We start from the raw sequence: 18,446 nt of genomic DNA, 5'->3' as shown, positions 1-18,446 counted from the left end.
TATTACTATTAGTTTTCACAGCAGAAAACCATAAGATCTAAATAACTTATCAGACTCACCAGAAGGTTATACAGTTACACAGTTGTTGGGATAAGATCTTTTTTTAAAAAGATTCTTTAGGTTATGAATGTTTCAGGGAACAGAGGTTGTACTGTGTATTTCTGTCATTTTTAAATCAAATCAAATTGCAAATGAAAATAGAAATGAAAGATATACTATAACAAGTATTGCTGACTAGAAAGAAAAACTTTTTGAGACATAGCATGAGGGAAGTTGTTCTGTTTCATCTGATTATCACACTATAGTACTATGAATTGAATATCACTCTGGTCAGGCCAACAATTATTATAGTTTTTGAATTCTAAGTGTTTCCAAAGAATTCAAAGTAGTCGGTCTGAATTCAGGTTCCCCCTAGATGTTGTATTAGCACTTCAATAGACATTCAAATACCTAACAGTCATCTAATTCATTTTCTCCAAAAAAAAAAAAAAATCAATGGGAAAAAGCATTACCTTGACTGTGAACTACAGGTAGGTTTCTTGTAGCCATTCATGATTTCTTTCTCCCTCTCTTTCTTATATCTCTCTACTGCCTTCACCCCAACCCCACCCCAAACCATTCCATATGAGTGATGCATATAACTGGTCACATTTCCTTTGGCAGATAACCTTTACAGAATGTGAACACAGATCTCAGTTAAGGATGAAAAAGATGCTACTGAATTCCAGAAACCCCTACCTACCAGTGAGAAGTCCACTTTAAACTGTCTATATAGAAGGAGTTGCTAAGAAAATGGAAGAAGTCAGAAATTCAGCAGCAAACAGAATTCATAAAGACCTTAGTTGATCCTAATTGCACTAATAAAATCCTGATCTATCAAAGAACTGAGAGATGATGTTACCTCCTGTGTTAGAGACTTGGCTAATCTGTAGGTGTGTGTGTGTGTGTGTGTGTGTGTGTGTGTGTGTGTGTGTGTGTGTGTGTGTGTGTGTGTGTGGTTGCACTGATGCAAATTGAACTTCAAAATACTAATATATTTGATCACCTTTAATTGGCAACATAGAAATATCAAAAGTCAAGTGAGAAGGAGAGAAACTTGCCCAATGTCCAAGAATAGAATGGGAAGATCCACTAAGACAATTTTCTAGTTTTCTGATATCTTCCAAATTAGATATTTACATTAAGTTCACATTTTAATTTTTTGTTGTTATTGACTCTAGGATTTCAACACTCCTAAATAACTTTTTCAGACAGAGAGAAAGACACACAGAGAGAGAGAGAGAGAGAGAAGGAAGGAGAGAAACAGAGAGACACCGGGAGAGAGGAAATGATACCACAGTATTGACACTTACTCAATTCTGTGGGGGAAGTGCTCCATCTTAGGTAACGCTTATGACAAGACTAGACAAATCTGTCAGTGAGCTAACTTGCTAGTCAGCCCACAATTTAATCTTAAATAAAGATTTCAAAAATTAAATGTGCTTCCATCCAAATATAATTTTCTATTATCAGCATACAATGTTATGATACCAACTATATATGCATTAGAAATCATACAAAATTCCATTTCAAACAACATGCCAAACTAGATATTGTGTGAAAAATTCTTACAGTCCACCTAGACTGCTTAACCCACTGTGCTACTGCCTGATCCCCAGGTTTCAAATTCTTAATCATGATCATATTGAGAGCAAAGTAAAAGCAATATAGTGAAAGAGCGGTTCTGCTATGAAGCTTTGTCTGACATCTATATTGGGTAAATTTTACCAGGGGAAATGGATTGTAAACCTATCTCAAAAATTCCCTTAGATATATTTCTTTGTTCCCCACATGAATATATATATATTAGAAAGTCTTATATTTGCATCTAATTTTCTTACTGTCCATGAAGTTTCTCTTCTAGTATAATGGCCATATTCGGAGCACTAGCAGGAGTACAGAACCTTTTAGCCCACTGAAATACCCTACTGTTTGACATAGTGAAAGCAGTTTCTTCTAGTGAGTATCTTAAGCTAATTATAAACATCTAAGAATAAAGAAAAACCAATAAAAATACTATAAGACAAAATTTGAGACAAATTTTCTCTTCCTTTCTCCCTTCTTTACTTCCTTCCTTCCTCCGTTCCTTCCTTTGCTTTTGTCACCAGGGTTAATGGCTCCATAATTCTCAGTAAACATTTTTCTTTTTTGTTTGTTTGTTTGCTTTTTGTTTTTGATGGAAGGTAAAAGACAAAGAGAGACAGAAGAGTGAGGAAGAGGAGAGACAACTTCAGCACTACTCTAAAACCTCTCAAAAGGGTTTCAGCAACCCTTTACAAATATGGAGTTTCTCATGACCACAGAATGTGAGCTCAGATCTACAGGATGCAGAGGTTACATAGGCACCTAAGCTGAATATGGGCTCCAGATCAAATCGATGGGGTCTATAGTCAACAATATTTATATACCAATTCCCATATTTGGGAGCTACTCTCTTCCCTTATCCAGCTTTCTTGTCCTTTTTTCAACTATGGCATCATTGCTACAGACAACAACTTGGGTCCACCTGCATATCAGAGGTCAGGCTCAGGAAAAAAACTAGTATAGTCATGGGCCCTTTGAAATATAACTAAAATAGGCCTACTGCTATCTTCAAAATGGAGACCCCCAAATCTTCGTATGCAATATTATAGCCTTTAGGTTCATGATTAGTCAACAATTTTTTTGGCTTTATATGTTAACTCTTTTTCAGCCACCACATTCTAGATGCTGCCATGATGCCAACTGGACCTCTCTTTGGGCAGATGACCCACCAATGTGTAATGGAGTCCCCACTTCCCCAGAGCCCTGCCCCACTAGGGAAAGAGAGAGGCAGGCTGGGAGTATGGATCGACCTGTCAATGCCCATATTCAGTGGGGAAGCAATTACAGAAACCAGATCTTCCACCTTCTGTAACCCATAATGATCCTGGGTCCAGACTCCCAGAGGGTTAAAGAATAGTAAAGGTATCAGGGGAAGGGATGGGATATGGAGCTCTGCTGGTGTGTGGAGTTGTACCCCTCTTATCCTATCGTTTTGTCAGTGTCTCCTTTTTATAAATAAAAAATAAAAAAATGGGAGTCGGGTGGTAGCGCAGCAGGTTAAGTGAACATGAAACAAAGATCAAGGACCAGCGTAAGGATCCCAGTTCGAGCCCCCAGCTCCTCACCTGCAGGGGAATCACTTCACAGGTGGTGAAGAAGGTCTGCAGGTGTCTATCTTTCTCTCCCCCTCTCTGTCTTCCCCTTCTCTCTCTATTTCTCTCTGTCCTATCCAACAACAATGACATCAGTAACAGTAGCAATAACTACAACAACAATAACACAAGGGCAACAAAAAGGAAATAAATAAATAAATATAAATAAATAAAAATATGCAGTTTTACAAGGTCTCATGGTATAATGACAGAACTGAGATTAGAGACTAGCCAAAATACCTTTTCTATAACCAGTTCTATCAAAGTACATTCTACCTTGTTCTACCACTTTGAAAAGCAAGTGAATGAAAAGATAATATATATTTACATGCTTACAAGGAACTGGTTCTGCAAACAATCGATTTTAAAACATCACACATGCAATGGAGATATATTATATCCATTTAGTAATGAGCAGAAGGCATAGGGTAGACATTCCTCATGGTAAACATAGCCCACCAATACCCCACTACTATCATGCACAGAATATATGGTCAGCACCTACCTGTTGTCACCTTCTCTAGAGAAAAAGACAGAGAACGTTTGAATGTTTCCTCTTGCTTCTGCAGGTGGGCGCCAGCTGAGACGAACAAACCGACTGGAAACCAACACAGGGACCACATCTCTGGGAGCAGAAGGGAGGACATTGGAGCTGGGGAAAGCTAAGGAGGAAGGATAAGACACTGTCAGAAGTGTGGGAGGAGAATGTACAGGAGGCAAAGCAGACTCCTTAACGAACAGAACACAGCATTCACATAAGCTCCAAAGACAGAGGGAAAGCTAGGCAATGCAGAGAGACAGAAAATAGAATCAAAGGGATATTAGAGTTATATGAAGTTTGAAAACAAAAGGGTGTCTTGAATAAAAAAAAAAAAAAAACCTGCTCACTGCCTAGGAGGGCACATGCCTTCCCAACCATGCAGCCCTGGTATGAGCTCATATGGCAGTGCCATGGCACCTGATTAGATCTGGAGCTGTAGTGTCTCCCTACATTCTTCTGATTTTTTATCTGAATGAAGAAGTTGGCCTTGGGAGCATGCCTAAGGTAAAAACTCTACAAGAAATTAATGGTATCTAACTAATAGTTTATTTGATGCCACTGTATATTTGCTAAGTTTGTATTACTCAAAGGATCCATGATATTATGAAAAAAAATGTTTGTTTATGAAACAAGGAGACAGAACCACAAAATTACATGCCTTAGGTACCAAAGGGGTTATTACAAAACCAAATTCCACTCAGAGCCTGACACTAAGTTATAATTTGTTGGTTGCTGTTGATATATTTTTTTAGACCATGAAAAAGTAAACCCAGTAAATTAAAGGTTGGCAGGAACTAACAAAAAGAGAAACAAGGAATTGGTTCTGTAAACGATCTTGCTTTAGAATATCACACAGGCGATGGAGATATAATATCTCGATTCTGTAATGAGTAAAGGCATAGAGGAGAGATTCCTGGCAGAATTCAAAGTCTACCAAAAAATAACCATGATTTGAGTCAGGCGGTAGTGCAGCAGGTTAAGCACACGTGGCGCCAAGCGCAAGGACCAGCTTAAGGATCCCGGTTCAATCCCCCGGCTCCCCACCTGCAAGGGAGTCACTTCAAAGGCAGTGAAGCAGGTCTACAGGTGTCTCGTTCTCTCCTCCTCTCTGTCTTCCCTTCCTCTCTCCATTTCTCTCTGTCCTATCCAACAACAACAACATCTATAACAACAACAATAATAACTACAACAACAATAAAAAAACAAGGGCAACAAAAGGGGAAATAAATATAATTTTTTAAAAAAAATAACCATGATTTAACTGGCAACTTCACAGTTGACTAGGCAAGGTTGACAAGACATAAAGATATGCAATCATTCCCTGCTTACAGAGTATCACTATGGTCATATTTATAGATTGGCTGTAAGTGTACTTATAACTAAGGTTGATAATCATTATTAATAGGAATAACCTAACCATCCCAATTTTATTTGTCAACCATTTTAGTTATACTTAATCCACAACAGATACTTTCCAAGTGTGTTCATAATTCATTTTTGCTAAATATCTGCCTTCTTAAGTGTTCATATTTCCCAGACTAGAATGTATGTTTCACTTTGACAGGCAACTTCTCTCTTCTAAGCACAAAGACCACTCACCCATATTTAACCATCAAACTGGCTCTTGAAGGTTATTTTCTCCAGTGTTTATCAAAGTTAGATTTCCCTTCTTGCTTTCACTTTCTTCAAGGAATGGTTGAATAGGCATTCTTTTTTATAAACTTACTTCATGTTAGCTGGAAAATTCATTTTTTGGGTGTAGGGGGACGCTAAGGGAATGCTCATTTGCCACAGGCTCCCAAAACTATCAATTTACAATATAGCCAGTACTACAGAGAGAGGTGTAAGTACTGCAGAAAATTTTCAAAGTTACTTCTGACTCCATAGAATCTTAGCTGACTTCTTTGTAAATAAAACGGCCTCTTGTTTTCTGGATCAGCACAGTATTTGAAACCAGTGGAAGCCTGGCAACAAGTTAGTCAATCTTTTGTGGTACAGGATTGAGTGGAAGGGGAAAGACTGATGCTCAGATACAAAGAGTCTCAAGCAAAAACATGATCAAGGTCTGACCACCAGGACTTTAGGGTTGGCTGTTTGTCCATTTAGTGTGATTTGCTGTAAAGATACCCTACATTAGATTGGAGATGGTAGTGTCTGCCATGCAACATCTTGGTGATTGGGGCTACAACTTCTGTTCTGACTCAGGCCCAGGGAGCTACCACTATTGCTGTTGACCAGGGTTCCTCACCTAGAGAGCAGATGCCAGGATTTAGAGAAAAGGGATTCAACCCAAATATGCGCAAATTACCTGACAGTAGTTAATATTTCCTAAATCGTGAAAATCTAAAAATTCATAAACTAGTCAAGACTATTTTTAACTATATTTATTTATTGAGAGAGACAGGAAGTGATAGAAAAGAGAAACCTTTACTTTATCACATGCCCTATTGGAGATTGAACTCGGGAACTTTATGCTTAAAAAGACAACACTTTGTCCACTGTTTCGTCCTCCAGTTTGCTAAACAAGACTCTTAATTTGAAACTGTGTTCAATTTGACATATAAGAGAAGAACTATGCAGTAAATTAACTCTAAAAACATTTGTCAGCATAAAAGTCTATTTAAAAAATCAGAGCAGCAAGACTTTAAAGAATGTTAGTGAGCTGGGAAGACAACATAATGGTTATGCAAATGACTTTCATGACGAAGGCTCTGAGCTCCCTGGTTCAATCCCCAGCACCACCATGAGTCAGAACTGAACAGGGCTCTGGTAATAATAAAATCAAATTAAATAAGGTTAATCTAGATCTGGCAAGGGTATGGCACTCTAGTACATACTAGTCAGTTAAACTTGGCAGTAGAATGATATTTTCAGAAGTCAGTTTGATAAATTCCTTTAAAAAAAATAAAAATACAGTCATGTGATCTGACCAAACATGTTCAAGTCTATAAATGTATTGCTTGAATCATAACAAACCACCAATCTGCAATCCTAGATGGCACATTTGCTCAAAATGCATTGCCTCCAGTTAACCAGTTTAAAGGAAAAGGGGATCCTTGCAGGAGACTTACTGTGTGTGCACTTTAGTTTGTTTTGTTTTATAAAGGAGGGTGTGTTTTGTTGTTGTTGTTACTGTTGGTTTGTTCTGGTTTGTTTTTTTCTTTTTAACAAAACATGGTCAACAGTAACTTAGAGAAATCCTTTTGAAATTTTTCAAGAAGTTAGAAAAAATGGGGACTTGGTGGTAGCATACCCAGTAGAACACACACACTACATTGCAAAAGGATCCAGGTTCAACTCTCCAGTCTCTACCTGCAGGGGGAAAGCTTCACAAGTTGTGAAGCAGTGCTGCACGTGTCTCTTTCTCCTCTCTCATCCCCTTCCCTTTGAGTTATTTTCTGTATCTACCAAAAAATCAAACAAAGTAAATATTTTAAAAAGACTTTAGTATAAAAAGTTCGAAAAGAAGTGAAAGAACTTTTCAAATTTTTTTCTTCTAGAGCACCTCACTTTGAAATGGTGCTAGCATCAGCAGTGAGCTGGTCTCTCCACCTTGCAGAAGCTGCCAGGAAGGAGAGTCATAGATTGGCATGCAGATGCTCTTCTCCCCAGACTTCTTAGAGAGCCTCCTTACACAGCTAGACTAGGTTTGGATGGGACAGATAAAACTCAAAAAACTCAATGTAAACAGTCCTTGTATGAAAAGGAAGGGCACACTTTGGACAAAGGAATGGCTTCTTTCTTCATACAGGGGAATTAATTTTGTTCTCGCTAATCCTCCATGCTTTCTCTTAACAGTAACTTGTCTTCACATAAGGTCTCAATAAGGAACCAATCAGGACTTCTTTTCTTTGCTCTGGAGGTCTAATCTCCAGTCTGGTCTTAATCTCTCTGCCCCATTACTGTTACCATGGTTACAGTTTCTTTATCTGTTGTCATGGAGAAGAGGCAAATTTGCCACACTGAAAGTCTTCTTTTTAAGAAACCCTTTACAAAAAAAAAAAAAAAAATTATCATAGTAAAATCCAGAGTAAAGGAGGTGATTTCTGAAGATAATGCAAATCGAAAGAATAGTTTTGCAATGAAAGAGTAACAGCACTTTATGAAATCCATCACAAAAGCTTTGGTAGAAATTATGTTACTCAGCTGATTTTATTTAAAGCCACACACTCTCTCTATGTCGAGAGACTTTTTTCCCGTCCGTAAGAGCTATACTACTTTAGGGGGGTTCGAGCAGTAGAGCACTCCGTAGAGTGCTGATGTTACAATGTGTAAGAACCAGGGTTCGAACAGTGGCAGGTGTCTTTCTCCCACTCTATCGCCTCTTCCCTCTCAATTTCTCTCTGTCTATATCTAAAAAATGAAAATTAAGTAATTTTACTAAACTAGTATGAAAATAACCACCATCTACGACAGAGGCTTATTTTAGCTGAATCTCTTTATTGGGTTGAATTAATAAAAATATAATATAAATAGGTAACATTAGTAAACTATAGGCTATTAAATTGTATCAAGTGCAAACATCCATTTTATCAGTTCTTTTGTTGTCTTCTTGATATCAACCTCTAGCTTTCTGCTTAAATGGAAAAGTAGATACAATTTTAATTTTTGGCTTAGATGTATAATTAAAGTAATTTCATACACCAAAAAGAAGCCTGATTTCTTTGCTTAAAAACTCTGAAGAACAATATTTTGTTACATTTTCAGAGTCATGTGAGTTAAAAAATTTAGCAAAACTAATACATGTAGCTGGAAACGAGCAGTGATTTAGTCACTGAAGAAATAATTCAGCACGACTGCACAACTTCATGTGTGAGTTTCTGGGTTCTGTCCACAGTACCATATATGACAGAACAAATTAATATTATGGCTTCTCCTCAGAAAATAAATAATTTAAAAAGTTATTCAAAACTATATTTATGTCAAATTAATATTAGAAGCTAATGATCTCAGGATATTGTATTAATTAAATATCTTATTCAATCTTAATTTTACCTAAAATAATTTATTGGGTTAGCATCTGAAGATGAACAACCAACAAAGATTGAATTATTAACAAACTTCTGGTGTTATAGATAAAATTATTTATTTTTAAACCATAGGCTTTTCCTTCAGAGAACAAGACACCAATAAGACACAATATATAACATGCTTCACTTCAGACTGTGTCCAGAGACTTCACGTGTGGAATGACAACCCTTCAGCTTCATTACTCGGGTGAGACCTTTCCTTTCATAGTATACTCTAATTTCATCTCAGGTGGTTCACTTTCTAACAAAGTTCAAAACCTAGATATACACCAGTTTCTGTGAGAGAGAGCATATGTTCACACGTATCCGTAAACTACTGCAAAATTTATACCTGAAAGCAGAAGTACACTAGAGTTTGCAGTGAGTATCCCCCTAACACTTCCTCTCCACTATTCCAAGCTTTGGGTCCGTGATTGCTCAACAACTTGTTTGGCTTTGTATGTTAACTCTCTTTTCAGTCACCAGGTACCAGATATCATCAGGATGCCAGCCAGGCTTCCCTGGACAGAAGACCCCACCAATATGTCCTGGAGCTCCGCTTCCCCAGAGACCCACCCTACTAGGGAAGGAGAGAGGCAGACTGGGAGTATGGACCGACCAGTCAACGCCCATGATCAGCGGGGAAGCAATTACAGATGCCAGACCTTCCACCTTCTACAACCCACAATGACCCTGGGTCCATGCTCCCAGAGGGATAGAGAGTGGGAAAGCTATCAGGGGAGGGGATGGGATATGGAGATTGAGTGGTGGGAATTGTGTGGAGTTGTACCCCTCCTACCCTATGGGTTTGTTAATTTATTCTTTATTAAATAAAAAAATAATAAAAATAAAAATAAAATAAAAATAAATAAAATGCAAATGAAAAATATATATATATACATGAAACAAAAAGTCTGAGATTCTCTCCTATTTCTTGGTAGGCTACTTGTTCAGAAATTGGAACTAGGGGGTCAGGAAGTCGCTGATCCTGTACAGTGTGCGCATTACTATATACTCCAAGACCTTAGTTCAAGTCCCTTGCCAACACACAAAAGTGCCTACAGAGGGTAGCTTCATGAGCTATGGAGCAGAGCTGCTCTCTGTCTCTCTATCTCTCATTCTTCATAAATAGAAAAAAGAAGAGAAGAAAGTGAGTGAGTGAGAGCTTAGAACAGGAGTCATACAGCCACTGAGTCCCAACAACAACAACAACATCAACAAAACAGGTGGCAAATAAATACAGTCAAAATAAATCACAACATAGACTCTCATTAAACCATTGTTCCAAGAACGTATGTACAAACTCATTCATCCCTTCAATACTCACTGGGGTTGGGGGTTAGTTACTATGTGAAAGGCACCATGTAGAGGCCTATTTTAACCTGCTTCCCAATTCCAAGAAGAAAACCTAGCTTGGTGGATCTTTCTCTCTGTCTCTCTCTCTCTCTCTCACTCAGCTTCATCCTCTAGGTCAGTTCTGTAGTTGCCGCTCCCCTTCCCCCGCCCCATGTAACCCTGTACTTTCCAAACAAGTCCTACTTTCTCAGTGCTTTTTGGCAGGGATGAGTAAGTTTAAAAGACATCCATCTGGAGTTCTCTGGACATGAGGAACTAGGCTCAGGGAGTTTTCAGAGGCTTTAGTTCTTATAATCCTCTTAGCTCTCCTCACTGAATTTGCTTGGCCAATGAAGTTTTCATGCTGTCACCTCTGCTGTTTCTCCATATTCTGTCCATCTATGATTGACTTCTCTGACCTAGCTTCCTCTGAAGATTGCAGTTCATTGTCACCTAATGAATTCCAGTCAGAACAAGTGTTTCCTCAAGATACTTCCTAATAGTTGTTTTGTTGTTGTTATTCTCTGACAAAGAGATATACTCTACAAAATCAGGAACTAAATTTAAACTACTCAGTATTTTATATTTAAATAAGCATTTTAATTAGACACACAGAGAGTGAGTGAGAACAGCACTGCAAAGCTCAAATTGTTGGTGATGACAGGGATTGAACTTAGGAACTCTGAGCCTCAGACAAAAGAAGTCTAGTTGCCTATTATTGTGTTATCTCCCCAGTCCTATACTAATCACTTTAATCCCTGATTAAACTATTCAGTCATAACAAAGGCATCCAGTAGAGTTCTGCAATGTTAGTCAAGCAAAGACTTTGTAGATTTATAAATTTATAACATTTAGACTTGGGCTAGACTATTCCCTTTGAAGCCACACAAAAAGTGGTAATTGAGAATATTTACTAGGAGGGAAAGGAGCTATTACTTCAAACTGTTTATATTCATTGTTACTAGCTAATATATTACAAAGTGGATTGAAAAATTGAACTCTGAGGATAGTTCTAAGGGAATATAGAAAAAATACTTCATTTCTGATGAAGTGGAGGAAAATATTGCTGAGATCGAGTTGAGTCAAACAATGTAAAAAGTATTCATATAGAAATAGTTCTTTAAAAACATACTGCTGTCAATAGGAAGCAGAAAGGGGGCTGAGGATGCAGCTTAGCAGACAGGGCATATTTGTTTGCATGGAGCTCCAGGTTCAACCCCTGTGAAAGGAGTAGGGCTTTGGTTTCCTTTCCTAACTCTCTACCTCTCTCTTACACACAATTTAATTTAAAGAAACAAGCAGAGAAGAAGTCTGAATATTTGCTTTGGAGTCACTTATGTATCCAGAGAAGAGACTGGGGAATCTATCATCGGATTATTTCAGAACCCTCAATCTGGAGAACTGTCAGGTCGTACCTACATGTTAAGAAGGGTGGGTCATCTATGGTCTTTTTTTTTTATTTATTTAAGAAAGGATTAATTAACAAAACCATAGGGTAGGAGGGGTACAATTCCACACAATACCCACCACCCAATCTCCATATCCCACCCCCACCCCTGATAGCTTTCCCATTCTCTATCCCTCAGGGAGCATGGACCCAGGGTCATTGTGGGTTGCAGAAGATAGAAGGTCTGGCTTCTGTAATTGCTTCCCCGCTGGACATGGGCGTTGACTGGTCGGTCCATACTCCCAGTCTGCCTCTCTCCTTCCCTAGTAGGGTGGGTCTCTGGGGAAGCGGAGCTCCAGGACACATTGGTGGGGTCTTCAGTCCAGGGAAGCCTGGCTGGCATCCTGATGACATCTGGAACCTGGTGACTGAAAAGAGAGTTAACATACGAAGCCAAACAAGTTGCTGAGCAATCATGGACTCAAAGCTTGGAATAGTGGAGAGGAAGTGTTAGGGGGATACTCACTGCAAACTCTAGTGTACTTCTGCTTTCAGGTATAAATTTTGCAGTAGTTTACGGATACGTGTGAACATATGCTCTCTCTCACAGAAACTGGTGTATATCTAGGTTTTGGGACTTTCTTAGAAAGTGAACCACCTGAGATAAAATTAGAGTATACTATGAAAGGAAAGGTCTCACCCGAGTAATGAAGTTGAAGGGTTGTCATTCCACACGTGAAGTCTCTGGACACAGTCTGAAGTGAAGCATGTTGAGGTGGCAATCGTTGTGTTGGTTAGGTTGTGATCGGCAGATGCAATATTATTTCATATGGATTGGGAGAGGCATACGGGAAAGTGGGCCCTATCCAATGGTTCCAGGACTGGGGGAAGTAGAGGCTCTAAAGTGGAGATGTGAGGTTCCTGCTGTCTTACGGTTCAAAAAGACAATCGACAGTTAATGTTATCATCACATTATTTGGTAATTGGGTTAACTTTGAAAAGTCCGTTTGTTAGGGTTTGCTGTACAGTACCCAGTATCTTGTATATAGCTGTGCTATTGGTTGCCTCTGATCTACTTGGTCTAGGCTTTTGAGAGAGTCTGCATATCAATCACACAGCCTATATATTGAAAAGATTCAGTTTGTGTTTTGAAAAACGTCAAGACATACAATTAATTCCCCCCCCCTTATTAATTAACTAGTGATTTATATGACTACATTTTACTAGGAGTGTACATAAACACCATTCCCACCACCCAAAGATTGTGACCCATCCCTCCCACCCACTCCCACCCCCCACTGTCCCAGGTTGCTACATGTCTACCCCTCACCATAGGGGTTTTAATTTGGTGCCCTACTTAAAATTTGGTCAGGTCCTGCTTTTAGTTTCCCTTTCAGATCTTCTTCCTCAACTTCTGTTGATGAGTGGGATCATCCCATACATCATCTTTAGCTTTCTGACTTAGCTCACTTAACATAATTCCTACTAGCTCTGTCCAAGATGTGTCAGAGAATGTGGGTTCATTGTTCTTGATAGCTGCATAGTATTCCATTGTATATATACCACGGCTTTCTCAGCCACTCATTTGTTGTTGGGCACCTGGGTTGCTTCCAGGTTTTAGCTATTATGAATTGTGCTGCTATGAACATAGGAGTACACACCTCTTTTTGGTTGGGTGTTATGGAGTCCTTGGGGTATAACTCCAGGAGAGGAATTACTGGATCATATGGAAGGTCCATGTCTAGCCTTCTGAGAGTTTTCCAGACTGCTCTCCACAGAGGCTGTACCAATTTACATTCCCACCAGCAATGAAAAAGGGTTCCTCTGTCCCCACAACCTCTCTAGTATTTGTTGCTGCTGTCCTTTTTGATGGATGCCATTCTTACAGGAGTGAGGTGGTATCTTAGTGTTGTCTTAATTTGCATTTCTCTGACAATCAGTGACCTAGAGCAGTTTTTCATATGTTTGTTAACCTTTTGGATCTCCTCTGTAGTGAATGTTTTGCTCATATCCTCTGCCCATTTTTGGATGGGGTCATTTGCTTTTTTGGTACTAAGTATGCTGAGGTCTTTGTATATGTTGGTGATTAGTCTCTTGTCTGATGTTTGGCATGTGAAGATCTTTTTCCATTCTGTGAAGGGTCTCTTTGTTTGTGTGATAGTTTCTTTGGATGTGCAGAAGCTTTTCAATTTGTTGTAGTCCCATTGGTTTGTTTCTGCTTTAGTCTTCCTTGCAGTTGGGTTTGTTTCATCAAAGATGTTCTTGAGGTTTAGGTGGGAAAGTGTTTTACCAATGTTTTCCTTTAAGTATTTGATAGTTTCCGGTCAGATATCCAGGCCCTTGATCCATTTGGAGTTGATTTTAATTTCTGGTGAGATAAGGTGGTTCAATTTCATTCTTCTGCATGTTACAACCCAGTTTTCCCAGCACCATTTATTGAAGAGAGCCTCCTTCTTCCATTTAATCCTATGGGCCCCCTTATCAAAGATTAGATGTCTATAGGTGTGGGGATTTATTTCTGGGCTTTCAATTCTGTTCCACTGGTCTGTATACCTATTTTTGTTCCAGTACCATGCTGTTTTAATGATGATGGCTTTATAATATAGTTTAAGGTCTGGGAGTGTGATGCCTCCATTTCTGTTTCTTTTCCTCAAGATGGTTTTGGCAATTCTAGGTGTTTTCAGGTTCCAGATAAATGACTGTAGTGTTTGTTCTATTCTCTTAAAGAAGCTTGATGGAACTTTGATGGGTATTGCATTAAATTTGTATATGGCTCCAGGGACAATATTCATTTTGATGATATTTATTCTTCCAATCCATGAGCATGGGATTCTTTCCATTTCTTAGTATCAGTTTCTATTTCCTTGAGTAGCGACTCATAGTTTTCAGCATACAAGTCTTCCACTTCTTTGGTCAACTTTATTCCTAGGTATTTGATTGATTTTGCTGAAACAGTAAATCGGAGTGATTTCTGGATGTCTTCTTCTTCAGATTTAGTGTTTGCATAAAGAAATGCCACTAATTTTTGTACATTGATTTTGTAGCCTGATACCTTGCTATATTGCCTAATAACTTCCAGTAATTTTCTGCTGGATTCTTTAGGTTTTTCTATGTATACTAGCATATCATCTACAAATAGTGAGAGCTTGACTTCTTCCCTTCCAATCTGTATTCCTTTGATTTCTTTCTCTTGCCTGATTGATATGGCAAGAACTTCCAATACTATGTTGAAGAGTAATGGTGACAGTGGACATCCCTGTCTAGTCCCTAATCTGAGGGGGAATGCTTTCAGCTTCTGTCCATTGAGTATGATGTTGGCTGTAGGTTTGCTATATATAGACTCCTCTATCTTGAGGAATTTCCCATCTATTCCCATTTTTTGTAGAGTTTTGAGCATGAATGGGTGTTGGATTTTGTCAAAGGCTTTCTCTGAATCTACTTAAATAATCATGTGGTTTTTGGCTTTGCTTTTATTGATGTGGTGAATGACATTGATAGACTTACGGATGTTGAACCAGCCTTGCATTCCTGGGATGAATCCCACTTGGTCGTGATGAACAATCTTTTTGATATGTTGCTGTATCTGGTTGGCCAAGATCTTGTTTAATATTTTGGCATCTATGTTCATCAGAGATATTGGTCTGTAGTTTTCCTTTTTTGTTCTTTCCCTATCAGCTTTTGGTATCAGGGTGATGTTGGCTTCATAGAAGGTGGAAGGGAGTATTCCTGTTTCTTCAGTCTTTTGGAATAGCTTAAGAAGTATGGGTATTAACTGTTTCCTGAAAGTTTTGTAGAATTCATTTGTGCAGCCATCTGGTCCAGGACTTTTGTTGGGGAGGTTCTTAATAACGTTTTCAATTTCTTTGTCTGTGATTGGTGCAGTTAAGATTTTGTAGTTCTTCTTGGTTCAGTTTTGGAAGGGCATATGCTTTTAGGAATTGTTCCATTTCTTCCAGATTCTCTAGCTTGGTGGCGTATAGTTCTTTATAGAAGTTTCGCAGGATTCTTTGGATATATGTGGTTTCAGTTGTGATATCTCCTCCATCATTTACAATTCTATTAATTTGAGTCTTCTCTCTTTTTTGTTTGGTGAGTCTAGCTAGGGGTTTGTCAATTTTGTTTAATCTTTCAAAGAACCAACATTTGGCTTCATTGATCTTTTGTATGATTCTTTTATTTTCGATGTTGTTTATTTCTGCTCTAAATTTAGTGATTTCTGTCCTTCTGGATACTTTAGGGTTCCTTTGTTCCTCTTCCTCTAAGTCCTTGAGGTGTGCAGTAAGGTCGTTCATTAGAGCTTCTTCTTGGTGTTTAATATGTGATTGTATGGCTATAAGTTTCCCTCTCAGTACTGCTTTCGCTGTGTCCCAAATATTTTGATAGGTTGTGTCTTCAATTTCATTTGTTTCCAGGAACATTTGAATTTCCTGCTTGTGTGAATCTCTGACCCAGTTTTCTTAAGGAGTATGTTGTTTAGTTTCCAAATTCTGTGACTTTTAATAATTGTCTGTTTGTTGTTAAATGTTAGTTTTACTCCACTGTGGTCTGAGAAGATACTTGGTATGATTTCAACGTTCTTGAATTTAATGATGTTGTCTTTGTGGCCTAACATGTGGTCTATCCTTGAGTATGTGTTATGTGGATTTGAAAAGATGGTGTATTACATTTTTTGGGGTGAAGGACTCTGAAAATGTCCAAGAGGTCTAGTCTGTCAATCTCTTCATTCAATCCTCTTGCATCTTTATTGGTTCTCTGCTTTGTTGATCTGTCTAAGTGTGAGAGTGGGGTATTGAAGTCTCCCACTATTATTGTATTACTGTTGATGTATTTTTGAAATTCTTTCAGTAGATGCTTAATGTATTTAGATGGTCCCTCGTTGGGTGCATAGATGTTAATAATTGTTAAGTCTTCTTGGCTGATTGATCCTCTAATCATTATGTAATGTCCTTGCCTATCTTTTATTACTTTATTTAATTTAAAATCTATCCTGTCTGAGATGAGAATGGCTGTTCCTGCCCTTTTTTGTTGTCCATTAGCCTGTATGATAGTTTTCCATCCTTTCACTTTAAGTCTGTGTTTATCTTGTTGTGGAAGATGGGATTCTTGCAAGCATAATATGGTTGGATTATGTTTTCTGATCCATCCCCAACTCTGTGCCTTTTGATGGGTGAGTTTAAGCCATTGACATTTATTGATATTATGGATTTAATGTATTGTAGTGCCATTGTTTAAAAAAAATTTTTTTTGGCTTGTTCTGATATATTGCCAGTATTATAGTGATGTTATTGTTTATAAAAGGTCTTTTAGAACCTCTTTCAGGGCCGGTTTGGTGATGGTTGCCTGCTTTAACTGTTGTTTGTCTAAGAAGGTTTTGATCCCTCCATCTAGTTTGAATGAAAGTCTAGCAGGATATATTATCCTTGATTGAAACCCATTTTCATTCAGGGCTCGATAGATATCTTGCCATTCTCTTCTGGCTTTTAGAGTTTGAGAGGAGAAGTCTGCAGATAATCTTATGGGTTTTCCCTTATATGTGACTTTTTGTTTCTCTCTTGCAGCCTTTAGGATCCTTTCTTTATCCTTACTTCTTCTCATTGTGACTATGATGTGTCTTGGTGTCTTCAGGTCCGGGTTGATTCTATTTGGTACTCTCTGGGCCTCTTGAGTCTTGATGTCCTTTCTGTTATTCTGGTCTGGGAATTTTTCTTCTATTACTTCCTCTAGAATGTTTGCTTCCCCTTCCTCTCTTTCTTCCTCTGGCAAGTCAATTATGCGAATGTTACTTCTTTTGAGATCATCCCATATGTCTCTGTTGTTGTTTTCAGTGTCTCTCAATCTCTTTTTAAACTCTTTCACCTCTGTCTTAGTTTTCTCTAACTCATCCTATGTCTGACTAATTCTGTTTTCTGCTTCTGTTAGTCTGTTTCCCTTGCCTCAGCTTCTTTGTTCATTACAGCTATTTCAGCTATCAGTTCTCTAATTGCCTCAAGATAATCAGTATTTTCCTTGCGGGTCTCAACTGTTGTTTCCCTAATACTGTCATTCCTTTCCTCTAATGTTGTTTTCATTTCTGTGATCAATAAGTTTATTATTGCTTGCATACTTTTCTTATCTATGGTTACTTCTGGCTGATTTGTAGTTTCTTCTGGGCTCTTGTCTTCATTCATTGGAGTAGCAGTTTTATTTGTTTTTGATCTACCCATTTTTTTGATTTATGTGTTTCTTTTTTTATGCTCTGTTGTTCCTCAGTTGTTGTGTCTTGAGCACAAGCAACATTGTACTAAATACCTTTATGACAATTGCACTCACCAACCTCAGGAATTACAGTAGCAACTAAAGCAAGTATTGAAGCAGTTTAATCACTACCAGTTAGTCAAAGAATTTCTCCAGTCCGTGAAAAAATAGTAACAAAATCCCAGTGAAGAAGAAAGAGAAAAGAAAGAAGGGATAGCAAGAATAGACAGTTATGCAAATCTACTATCCACTGTATATTCAAGGGGTAACAAGAGGGGAAAGGGAACTAGAGCAGAGATACACACATAGAGAGTCCACTCTGAGTCAGATTTCTTCCCAAAAATAATTCACAAATTCAGAAAGGCAAAGAAGAAGGAATGAAGAAGTATATGACAAGATAAAAAAAAAGAAAAGAAAAAGAAAAAAAAAGAAAAAGGAGACAAGTGAGAGAAAAGGGAAATGATAAGAAAAAGAGCTGTAATTGAAGAGCAGTGAAAGGAAAGGTTTTTTTTATTACTTTATTTTTAATTTAATTTAATTTGATTTTTTTAATTAGCTAGGAGAAGGGAGGGGAGATTCTGTAAAGGCGGTAGGAGTAAGGAGACAAGTTCCTCCCACAATAGATAAGATGCCCACTACCCTAGCAATGAAAGATACCCTAAGAGTTAATTCTGATCAACCTAAAGGGGGGAAGATATATGCCTTTATATAATATTAATAATAAA

At 38.1% G+C, this 18,446-nt stretch overlaps 1 protein-coding gene across 1 annotated transcript in view; it reads right to left on the bottom strand.

Moving 5' to 3' along the window:
• The window catches only part of DCC (DCC netrin 1 receptor), a 1,300,159-nt gene that overhangs the window by 412,778 nt on the left and 868,935 nt on the right, over positions 1-18,446 (bottom strand). The window contains exon 9 of the mRNA XM_016186489.2: positions 3,721-3,877. Coding sequence (XP_016041975.1) covers positions 3,721-3,877 — 157 coding nt within the window. The remainder of the gene's footprint in view (positions 1-3,720; positions 3,878-18,446) is intronic.

Source organism: Erinaceus europaeus, chromosome 15, assembly GCF_950295315.1.
Source record: "Erinaceus europaeus chromosome 15, mEriEur2.1, whole genome shotgun sequence".
In the NCBI taxonomy this organism is placed as follows: domain Eukaryota; kingdom Metazoa; phylum Chordata; class Mammalia; order Eulipotyphla; family Erinaceidae; genus Erinaceus; species Erinaceus europaeus.
This window is presented reverse-complemented; position numbering and strand designations above follow the sequence as displayed.